This window comes from Periophthalmus magnuspinnatus, chromosome 17 (assembly GCF_009829125.3).
Source record: "Periophthalmus magnuspinnatus isolate fPerMag1 chromosome 17, fPerMag1.2.pri, whole genome shotgun sequence".
NCBI classification, from domain to species: Eukaryota; Metazoa; Chordata; class Actinopteri; order Gobiiformes; family Gobiidae; genus Periophthalmus; species Periophthalmus magnuspinnatus.
The window spans coordinates 15,901,373-15,913,177 of record NC_047142.1 but is presented as its reverse complement, the minus strand read 5'-3'; the positions used below and the strand labels follow the sequence as shown (position 1 = coordinate 15,913,177).

Below are 11,805 nucleotides of genomic sequence, written 5' to 3'. Positions count from 1 at the left end.
AGGAGGAGCTCAGAGTAGAGCCACTGCTCCTACACGTCGAGACGAGCCAGTTAAGGTGGCCCAGCACCTGCTCGGGATGTCCCCTGGATGTCTACCTAAGGAGGTCCTGTCCCACCAGGTGGAGGCCCCGGGGAAGACTTAGAATGCTTAGCCAGGGAACGGGGAGCTGGAGGACGTGTCTGGGGTGAGGGAAGTCTGAGAGTCCCTGCTTAAACTGCTGCCCCTGCGACCTGGCCCGAGATAAGCAGAAGAAAATGGATGGATGAGTGAATCACTAACATAAAAAAATACCCTGTAGTGTAATATTTGTATGACTAGACTATTTGATTTTTCTTGTGTATAAGCATTTTGGCTCCATTTTGCTCGTCTAACTCCTGTGTGTTTGGGGTTGTCCACAGGAGGGCGCTGTGACGCCTGCTGAGCGCTGGAATGCGCACACATTCAACATGGCGGCGCTGTTTACATTCTGTTCGCTGCTCCTTTGTTTATTCTCATATTTGAAGGAAATTACTGCTTTTAAACTTTTGTCTGAGCCTTGTTATAAACCCATTCAAGACAACAGGCCGGATTTTGTGAGGTAGGAAACGGACAATTGAATAATTTACGAGAATGAGGGATTTTACAGGAGCAGTATTATATTTTTGAGATCATAGGAGACAGCTCCATTATACAAACTGTGGATTATTGAGATGTGGTTCACATCAGATTAGGCTAATCGTGTAAGGATTGTGTCTTACGTTTGTACATTTTGACTTGAAAAGTGCCTTAAACTGATAAATTAAAAAGTAAGGGGAACTTAAATTAGTGAATCATTGTCACTTAAAATGTCTATTTAAAGCATTTACCAAAAGATCTCCTCACTGTACAGAACATACATAATACTAAAGGACTGGTATGTGAGATTTTGATTTTAAATGACATAAACATGACCGATCTGTGTGCCTAGATACAAGGTAAACATGTTCAAATCAAATACAGCTTTTTCTGAAAAGAAATGCAATGCTAATTTATTATAATTACAAAAACATTGGACATGATGGCATTGGACATGAAGTTGTTTATATTATAATTTGGGCTTTTAGTTCTCAGGATGATTATTCAATCAGAAAGCACAACGAGCCTCACGTGAGTCTGTAAATTGGGTTGCCAGTTTCAATGCTGAAATCCAGTTTGTTTAAACCTAAAAGGACTCTCTCTGGTCTGAATGGTCACGACCTAAAGCACCAGCAGCCAATCATTGGTCAGTGCTAGTGCAGCCTCTGCAGCTCAGTGAGTAAATTGGAAGGCTCCGAGCTTTCACATGAGGCATGGACTGTCCATATAGTGAGAATGAGAAAAATCTTGTATGTGTCCTCTATCTGCAGGTTAAGGCACTGGCAACCCTGGTTCAGTTGTGATTGTTGTATCTTTTTAAAAACCGTAAGATCGCATGCTACGTACAGTTCATTTAACCAATTTCTTACCTACCTACCTAGGTTATCATTAAAAAAATATCTAATCATTTTCCCCATTTCCTCCTGGGAGTCTTAATTCTCTTGTCCTCCTCTGCTCCTATAGGACCCACAGCCGCCCTTCTGAGTACCTGTCCCCCTCGGACCTGCCTGAGTCCTGGGACTGGAGAAACATCAAGGGAAAGAACTTTGTGAGTGTTACAAGGAACCAGCACATCCCCCAGTACTGTGGCTCCTGCTGGGCCATGGGAGCCACCAGCGCACTCGCAGGTACTCTCTACAGTGAAGTGTGTGCTAGTAAATGAGGCAGGCCTGTATTCATTTTTCCTCATTTTGAGAAAAAACTGTTTTGGTTGAAGTTTTTTTTCTCTTTTAATATTTTTTTGTCTTTATGCAAAATTGACTTTTTAGAGCTTTCTGCCATGTTATAATGTTGGTCCCTCATCAAAAACATACCTGAAGGGGCTTTAGATGTCATCCATTCATGTTTGCCTAAACTTGCGATCTCTCCCAGCCCTATTTGAACCCTCCTTACAGTTAACAGTACTATCCTGTCCAAAACTGAACGCCCATGCCTACGCCATCCATGCTCCCACATTGATTTCCCATGAATATACAAAAACATGAGACAACAATACAACATCACAAACTTGATGTGATATGCTGTAGTTTCATTAGCGGGATCCACACTAACTGTGTTGTGATAAGGCTCTGAAAGGGGAGTCACTGGCATGGAGAGTTGTTTTTGGTGAATATAGCAAAAATAAAAGGTAATGTGGTGATCTAAATATGTTAAGTGTTAGTAGTTAATACCCCACAGAGGTGTAAAGTAGTAGTGGTTCTGTTGTAATAATAAATTATGTTGTATAAAGTAAATGCTTACATATTATGCTTACTTACAGAGGTTTTAAGGATTTTTATAAAATTCTCTTATCAAAATCCCTTTATTTTATTATTATTATTTTTTTTGTAATGCATAATATAAGGACACTACTCTTACTACTTTACTATCATCCTACACTCTGCTTCCCTCTGCTGGTTAAAATGTTTAACCACCATATATTTTTAATTCATATTTTTCCCATGTTTTTTTTGCCTACACTTTTTTTTTCCAATTCAGAAAAATGTTGCCTTAAACAAAAACAAAGATTGAAAAACAATAGCTTCTCTCAGTTTATATTGTAATCATCTCACATGTGTAGTACCGGTACTGTCATTTTGAAAATGTTTTTTTTCAATTTATACATTGTTAGTTGTTGTTAGACATCTGAATGGAGCAAGCAATTTGCACACCCTCCACCCAACAAGTTCCATGGAGCATCTTGAATCTGTCATGCTCTTGTTTTGTTGCAGACCGTATAAACATAAAGCGTGGTGGCTCATGGCCCTCTGCGTACCTCTCCGTGCAGAATGTGATCGACTGTGGGCGGGCCGGGTCCTGCTATGGAGGAGACCATCTCCGGGTGTATTCCTACGCCCACCAGAGAGGCATCCCAGACGAAACCTGCAACAACTACCAGGCCAAAAACCAAAGTAAGGACTACACACAAAATTGTTGGTTAATGAAAGAAAAACTCACAATGATCCCAGAAATAACTTGAATCTGACAAAAGTAATAATAAATACAAATTCTATGAAATTTAACCAATGAAAGTTGGACATTGCTTTTCAACCATGCTTCAACAGAATTACTTAAAAAAATAAACTTATGAAACAGGCCTGGACAAAAATTATGGTACCCTTAACTTAATATTTTGTTGCATAAACTTTTGAGTCGATCACTGCAATCAAATGATTCCTGTAACTGTCAATGAGACTGCTGCACCTCTCAGCAGGTATTTTGGCCCACTCCTCATGAGCAAACTGCTCCAGTTGTCTCAGGTTTGAACGGTGCCTTTTCCAGACGGCATGTTTCAGCTCCTTCCAAAGATGCTCAATACGATTTAGGTCAGGGCTCATAGAAGGCCACTTTAGAATAATCCAATGTTTTCCTCTTAGCCATTCCTGCGTGTTTTTTACTGTGTGTTTTGGGTCATTATCCTGTTGCAAGACCCATGTCCTGCGACTGAGACCAAGCTTTCTGACACTGGCCAGCACATTTCTCTCTAGAAACCTTTGATAGTCTTGAGATTTCATTGTACCCTGCATGACCAGAGCCTCCTCCATGTTTCACAGTAGGGACAGTGTTCTTTTCTTGATACGCTTCATTTTTCCGTCTGTGAACATAGAGCTGATGTGCTTTGGCAAAATGTTCAATTTTTGTCTCATCTGTCCATAGGACATTCCCCCAGAAGCTTTGTGGCTTGTCAACATGTAGTTTGGCAAATTCCAATCTGGCTTTTTTATGATTTGTTTTCAACAATGGTGTCCTCCTTGGTCGTCTCCCATTAAGTCCACTTTGGCTCAAACAACGATGGATGGTGCGATCTGACACTGATGACCAGTTTACGCCTATAGAACCAATATGGAACCTACCTGGACGACTGAGGGATTACACAGATATAAGGCCACGTGGTAATTTAAAAGAAAGTACCATGATGTTTAAAATCACATTCTGTTGTTAAATAGAGAGTGTTGGTTTTTAAAAAATTATTATTGTGGTATCATAATTGGTACCGAGAATCGAGTCTATTCCTTAGTATCAAAATCGAGTTTGTTTGTCATTCAGTATTGTGTGATTGATACTTTTGTCATGTACTACGCAGTGAAATTAGGCTTTAGAATTTAATGTATGTAGATAAAGTAGTACTTCTGGTATATTTTTGATGAGGGACCAGCTTGAAGGCAATTTAAAGCACAATGTTATTATGTTATTTTTCTGGTGGAGGTGGAGCCTGCTTGTTACCATGGAGATGTTATTGCTTTGTGTGGGATTTTCCAGAGTATGGCATTACAATATATCTGTTTTAGACTGTTTTAAAGGCGGGAGAGATTTAATTTTTTTTTTTTTTTTTTTTTTTTTTAGAAAAGAAAGCTTAATAAATCAAATCTTGCTTTTAATTAAAGCAACAATGTACGGTTTTGTAGTGGCATGTCACCTGCATGATTCTATTCTACAGAAAGTTAAAAGCATATTAAGGAACATTTTCAATGGCGCTAGGTAAGTTGTATGCCATCGTTTGGAATGTTATAACCAAACATTTCCATTGAGTCAAGCAGGTGAAAGAAAGAAAGCAGAAAGTTACACAGTGGGGCTTTAAAATTGCTGTATGTAGAGGGTAGAACTAAAAGCTATTTCTATTTCCTTTGAGAACTTATCTGTGCTTTATCCCTAAGAGCAGAGCAGCTATTCTTTCTCTCATTGTGACGGAGGCCCAGGGCAAAAGCAGCATCAGCGTTCTCTCTCTTTACTATCTCTCTGTCTCTCTCTTTCTCTCTTGGTCTCTCACTCTCTCTCTCCATCTCTATCTCTGTCTCCCTCTCTTTTAATGATTCATCTTTTTGTGTTTTTTTCCAGGAGCTCTTTATTCATAAGTGCTGCATTTGAAAGCAACCCATCAGTCACATAAATAAGGCCTTGTGTTAAAGAAAGTCATATCAAGGACAATGGAGAGAGAGATATGTCAGCTCATATTATCTTTTACACCATATGATACTGTAGAGGTGGGCGATAATCTTCATTCCAAGAGTTTCAGAGCTCATTATAACATAGATCAGATGGTGTAATATAGACCTTAAACCTTAACCTCATCAGCACCTTATGTTGTTTATTTCAGAGTGTGAGGAGTTTAACCAGTGCGGTACCTGCTCCTTCTTCCAGTCCTGTGCAGTGGTGAAAAACTACACCACATGGAGAGTGGGGGACTATGGAGAAGTTTCAGGACGAGACCAAATGAAAGCTGAGATTTATGCTAACGGACCCATAAGGTACAGAGACCCGTCCTCCTACAACCACTGCACCATTCAAGACAAACCGCCTACACGCTACTGAACAACTATTAGTCATCTGAATGTTTTACTTTCATGCATATGTTAAAAACCTTCAAACTAAACACAAAAGCTACATTTGACCAAAGATAATTGAAATTTATAGAAAGTCCAAATAGCATATAGTGATGGTGAATTCAACAATAGGATTTTAAGTCAGATGCCCTCCCTACCCGATACTGAGCAACTATTATTGATCTGAATGTATTACCTTCATGCATGTGTTTAAAACCTTGTTTCTTTTGTTAAGTCATTTTAGAAAATGTCGGCTCTCAGTCTTAAATCTCTTGTAAAGGCCAATATTTAGTTTGGGCTCACCAGATGCGTAAAGAAATGCATAAATCTTTATTTGAACACTTTAGGACACAGAACAAAATGTGACTACACATCTCTGTTATCCAATTTGTAAAAACAGTTATGGATGGGTTTGTAGTCATTTCAAATCATACAATTTATTGAAAAAAATAATTTGAAATCGGCAAGACCTATCGGCCCCATCAGTCATCACTTTCTCTGGATTCTAAACAATCGTATCAGCCATAAAAATAACATTAGTCGAGTTCCACTACACACAAATGATCCTTTCTAAGGATTAATGATTGATGCTTTAGCTTTCTTTTACAAATAATTTCTAAATCTTTTTTCTTGCAGTTGTGCATTGATGGCGACTGATGGCCTGGAGCAGTACACAGGGGGCGTGTTCTCAGAGTTCCACCCTCTGTCTCTGCCCAATCACATCGTGTCTGTGGCCGGGTGGGGCGTGGCCAATGGAACAGAGTATTGGGTCGTACGCAACTCGTGGGGAGAGTTCTGGGTATGGCAGTCTTATATATTGTCTGTAATGGTGACTGTAAAGGTTCACTGTGTAGCTTTTCTGGTGGTGGGTCTGCCACCTGCATGTGTCCATGGAGATGTTGTGTGAAAAGCAGGTGATGTCATGCAAACAGGGAAACTTACAGGTCAGAATGTATGTTTTTTTAATGTATTTTTAGTAATAAAATAAATGCAATTGAATAAATGCAGGATAGATAACAGCCATACTGTGGAACATTCCAGACAAAGCAATAACATCTCCATGGATACAAGCAGCTTGCAGACCCCCACCTAAAAATTGCATAGTGCATCTTTAAAGTGACTGTAGCCGAAACAATTATTTTTAACTAGGTTACTTATAAGTACATGCTGTTACATGTAGGAAAATTATAATAGGGAATCTAATATTAGGTGGTACCTCTTTTTTAACTGTATTTTACTGTAGCTTACATTTTTCTATCTCAAACGTGAACACAAAATTATCTACCTGTATTGGAGAGCACATTAGTGTTTTGATTTCGACACTAGGGAATAGACTTGATACGGTTGTTTAGACAATAGAATGTGATTTTTAACATTAAATAATAGTACTTTCTTTTATATTACCATGTGGCCTTATACAGTTGACACCAGAAGTTGCATACACTATATAAAAAGACACACTTTTTTTCTCTCACTGTCTGACATGAAATCAGACTAAATTTTTCCTGTTTTAGGTCAATTAGTATTACCAAAATAATTTCTATTTGCTAAATCTCAAAATAATGAGATGGATTTTTTTTTGACAATTTTTCATTACTTTCAATTCTTCTCTCATAAATCTGGCATTTAGCAGATAGAAATAATTTTGGCAATCCTAATTAGCCTAAAACAGGAAAGGTTTATTCTGATTTTATGTCAGACAGTGACAAAAAAAAAGCATGGGTATCTTTTTATATAGTGTATGTAAACTTGTGGGTTCAACTGTATCTGTAATACTCAATCCAGGTAGGGTCCATAGTGGTCCATGGGTGTGTACTAGTGAGGGTATCATATACTAGTTCTGATACAGCGTAAGATCATTATAAAGCTTTTCAGGAAAGGTTCATTTGTGTCCTCGGAATATGACTTTCTTAGTATTGATGCTTGTACAAATCAGTATCTAGTTTTGATACTAGTTTTAGAATCAATTAGTATCTGATTTTCTATACTTTTGACAACCCTAGTGCACAGTGTATAATGTATATGCTTATATTAAAAAACTGTCATCACCTATTTCACATGTATTGAGTTTAGTAACATAGTATTATAATATCTGTGTAATCCCTCAGTCGTCCAAGTCTGATCCATAGCAAAAGACGAAGTTTAACTCAACTGTCAACTGGACAGAACTGAAGAAGCAGCTTGGATGAGCAGCGAAACGTCTTCACTCGATTCGTCCAGTTGACAGATTTAAACTTCGTTTTTTGCTGTAGTATTAAAATGTTTTTTCCTGTATCCTGTTTTTTTACAGGGTGAACATGGATGGGCACGGATAGTCACCAGTGCTTACAAAGGAGGAAAAGGAAACTGGTTTAACTTAGGCATTGAAAAGAACTGTGCTTATGGAGATCCCATAGTGCCATAGATACTTCATATAGACTGGAGCTTATTTCAAGTGCCAATGGCTTTTTCTCATTCATATTTATATATTTGACAGGCAAAAGCACACATATCAAACAAAATGACAAACTTGAAAGTATTGAACTACAAGGATAAATATTTTAGATATATTTTAGAAATATCCTATTTTATGGTATTTAGTTATTTATGATTGTTCATTTTAAAGTGGCACTAAATTAACTTTTTTGCTACTAAACTCTGTACATGATGTGTTAAAAGCATTATCTACTGTTTTTGACAACCCAAATGCAAACTAGTTCAAAAACTGGTGGTCAAAAACTCCTAAATCTAAGTTAGTGCCGCCTTCACTGGCCTCTGTAACTCCCAGTAGTTGGTGACATTACACAGGATGTTTTAAATGAGGAAATTATAGCACATATCAGAAAATCAGACAAATAATATAGCCCTTTTAACTGTAAATCATTCATACTTGTTATGTTTTTTATAGGGCCAGTGTTAAATGGAATAGGTCAACTCAAAATACATAGAATACAATATTTGTCCAAAAATACTGGCCTTTATGTGAACAATGCTTATGATGTCCACACAGTCCCACACAATACGAGAACTGGGGGAAAAATGAACTAAACCAAGACTTTACCATGATTAAGCAAGGACCAGAGCCAAATCAGTTCCACATGAGGACTATATTGGGCTCAAACCAAAGCCAGATCAGTGTGAATATACCCATAATTCCAGTTTCTTTGGATGTGTTCTAGCTTTAAAGGCACTGTACCTGATTTTTACTGTCTTCAAAACTTGAAAACCCGAGCTAGTTCATTTTAATTTCGATTTGATTTGCCTTCCTCATATCATAATAACTCACTGCGATGAGTTATAAGAGGTTTTGACATCACAGTAAAGCTTAAAACGCTTTGTAATTAGATGCAGAGAGCACACAACAGTTTATTTTGACCGTAAGAGCTGCTTTGACAATATATCTGCACTGGGACAAGACACATTTTACAGGAAAAAAATGGGTACAACTCCATAAGTGTCCCGTAAATACCACATACCATTGTTACTTGTTGTTATTGTTGTTACTTATATCAAGGCCTGAAAATATTAAAATTCCAATGCACAGAGGTGGGTAGAGTAGTAGTAAAGTTTTCCTCAAAACAGTGTTACTTCAAAATAATATTACTCAAGTAGAAGTACTAAGTAATGGTCAAAGAAATTACTCAAGTAAGAGTGAAAAAGTATACACAAGTAAATGTAGCCGAGTATTACCCCCCTCTGCTCGTGCATTTTAAAAGTTAGAATTATGGAGTTAAAAAGTTGTCAGTTGTTAAAAGAACTGCAGTTTTTGACGTCATGGCACAAGTGTTTTAAGGAAAACTATTTGTCTTGTAAATGACATGAGAGGATTTATTTACATTCAGCCTTACCTGCATTCTGTTTGAGGAGAAACGATCTCTGTGAAATGCTGCTAAAACGAGGATTTTACCAAGAAACAAGATAATTGTGTCGTATCCACTGGTTTCAGAATGATGACTAATTATTCCTGTTGCTATAGTAAATAGCCATTTAAAGGGGGTAATATTATGTTGTTGTTTTTTTTATCTTTGTTCTTATAATTCCGGGAGTCGTTTTGTTTCATTCACACATGTTTAACACACAAATCCTGCATATTTAGGCTGTGTTCTTCTCTCAAACAGAAAACACTCCGTTCCACCTTGTGATGTCATTGAGTTGTCATACAGGAAGCACTTCTCTGTGTTTTTAAACTTCACACACCTTCACTTGAATCATTTGATCACTTGGTTATCCTAGTGTATTGTAGAGTGAAGCAGTTCAATTGAGACTAAAAACTATAACTACATCTTAATGACATCACAAGGTGGAACAGTGTATTTTGAGCTTTGATGATGTAGACGTCCCAATAATCCAGTGTTACTCAAACATGTGTGAATGAAACAAAACACAACTCCAGGTCTGTTTTTGATGAGGGAACAGCATTTTAACATGACCAAAACCTTTTTGCGTAATACAGGATCTTTAAAACAAAATGTATCTTTTGAATGGAGAATGGTCTTCAAAATGTCATCTGCACAAACTGAAACCCATGAAAGCAGATTGAGATATTATTTACTGACTAATATACAGTAACTGTATTGTACATTTTATGATGGCAAATAAAACTTTAATAGACATTTTTTTTTTTTTTTTACATTTTCTTGAATGTGAAAATTGAGCAAAAGAAACCTTATGAAAAAATGTATTGACCCGGGATTTAGTACAATATTCACAGCAATTGGTTAACAGGGGATAAGGCTGATGGTTCAAATCTCTTACCCTTGAGCAAGACACTCTGTAATGTTTAGACCTCGCCATATTCCTGTCTGTGTACAGGCAGCCCCATCCCGCACACAGTATGAATGCATATTTTTCTAGTTTTTTAGCAGTAAAAACGAATGTAAGAGAATAAATGCAAGACAGGTAAGTGTTTAGGTGGTGTTAAGTTTAAACCTTCAAATTAAGCAGTTTAGTGAAGCAGTTTTTGTAAATGTAAAAGGAGTAAGAAGTCAGAGCACTTCACTCACAAAGCATTTTGTGATCAATGCTCCATTTATACCACCTCTTAACATTATTATCATCATGAAGTGCCATCTTCAGCCAACAGTTTGGAACTATATAGGTGCACTATGCCACTTTTCTGGTGGAGGGTATGCCACATGCTCGTCTCGACTGAGATGTAATAGATTTTCCTGGGATGTTCCTTAGCATGGCATTAAACTTAGGTCTGGCTGTTAAAGACACTGTTAAAGACGACATACTGCGCTTGTTTCTGCTGTTATGGCTTTCTTTACCCTAAATCTTTACTTGTATTGTTATGGATCTCTTTGACCTAACCCTCGTACTACCTGTTATCTGTTGTTATGCGAGTGTTTGTGGGTCCAGCGGCTTCGAGCCACTTGGACAACTGCATGTATTTTCATTTGTCAGCTGAGGGTAAGACGACACTATTAGGGACAACAGCTCTTTGTCTTTTGTGCACAATTGATTCAATAAACCAGACTTTTTGATTCAAGACAATTTTATTTTTAAGGTTTTTATTATTAGAAATTCTACAACATTGCTATAAAGTTAATCGATGACACTCATTGTGGATCATTGTTATAATTTGGACGTTTTAAATTGCAACATTGATCTAAAACGACTTAATAAAAGAAAGAAATCCACTGACTTCTGCATTAGAAAACTGCGGTGCCCAATGAGAGCTGACGTCACCGTAAACGTCATCACAACAAAGAGCCGCACTGTTGTCGGCCCCTCTCATGAATAACTGCACATTACACTAGCAAGTCGCAGATTTTATTTTTTCTCTCATTTGTACCAAAATGGCTACGCAACGCTGCCAAATTTTACACGTATCATCGATTAAGAAAATAATATTTGAGAACGAAATAAGTCCAGAGCAGCACACCGGTGGTGGTGAAAACAAAGTTAGACCAAAGCAATGATGTCTTGAATACAGATTACTCAAACATGCATGAATCACTCTAAATACAACTTTGAAAGGTTAGCCAAATGAGACTTGGAAACAACTAAAACACGGTTAAAAGTTCACAAATGTCGATTTTGCTTGATAGGTCCACTTTAACACCACAGGTCAAGTTTTCAAGATTAACTTAATACCACACTGTAAGCAAAGCAATAAAATCTGCATGGAGAGAAGCAAGTAGGCATACCCTCCACTTGAAAAAGTTACATAGTGCACGTTTAAAAAAATATAATTTGGCAATATTACTCTTTTCTTATCTCCTCCATTCATTCCCTCACTTATGGACCAAAGCCAGAACCACTACTCCACCCAAATGCACGTGTTCCTGTGAAATATTTCCCACAAATCAAATAGTTTCTCGTTGACGTTGCAAATGCGCGAGGCACGTCGGGTGTCTCGGGTCAAATCCAAGACAAAAAACCCATAGAAATCCGTCCTGTTGAGTGAATAAGCGGAATGCGCACCAGG

At 37.6% G+C, this 11,805-nt stretch overlaps 1 protein-coding gene across 1 annotated transcript; it reads left to right on the top strand.

Annotated features, from left to right (window-relative positions):
• The first annotated feature begins 429 nt into the window (after window positions 1-429).
• Window positions 430-10,866, top strand: LOC117384952 (cathepsin Z). The gene is made up of 6 exons (XM_033982137.2): window positions 430-577; window positions 1,558-1,721; window positions 2,805-2,984; window positions 5,168-5,318; window positions 6,030-6,192; window positions 7,684-10,866. The coding sequence occupies exons 1-6, from the start codon at window positions 447-449 to the stop codon at window positions 7,795-7,797; spliced, it is 903 nt and encodes a 300-aa protein (XP_033838028.1). The 5' UTR covers window positions 430-446; the 3' UTR covers window positions 7,798-10,866.
• Window positions 10,867-11,805: the final 939 nt, after the last annotated feature.

Coding starts and splice junctions, on each gene's coding strand:
- LOC117384952 (XM_033982137.2), top strand. CDS start 447: ATGGCGGCGCTGTTTACATTCTGTTCGCTGCTCCTTTGTTTATTCTCA. Junction 2,985..5,167: donor CTACCAGGCCAAAAACCAAA/GTAAGGACTACA, acceptor TGTTTATTTCAG/AGTGTGAGGAGTTTAACCAG. Junction 5,319..6,029: donor TATGCTAACGGACCCATAAG/GTACAGAGACCC, acceptor TTTTTCTTGCAG/TTGTGCATTGATGGCGACTG.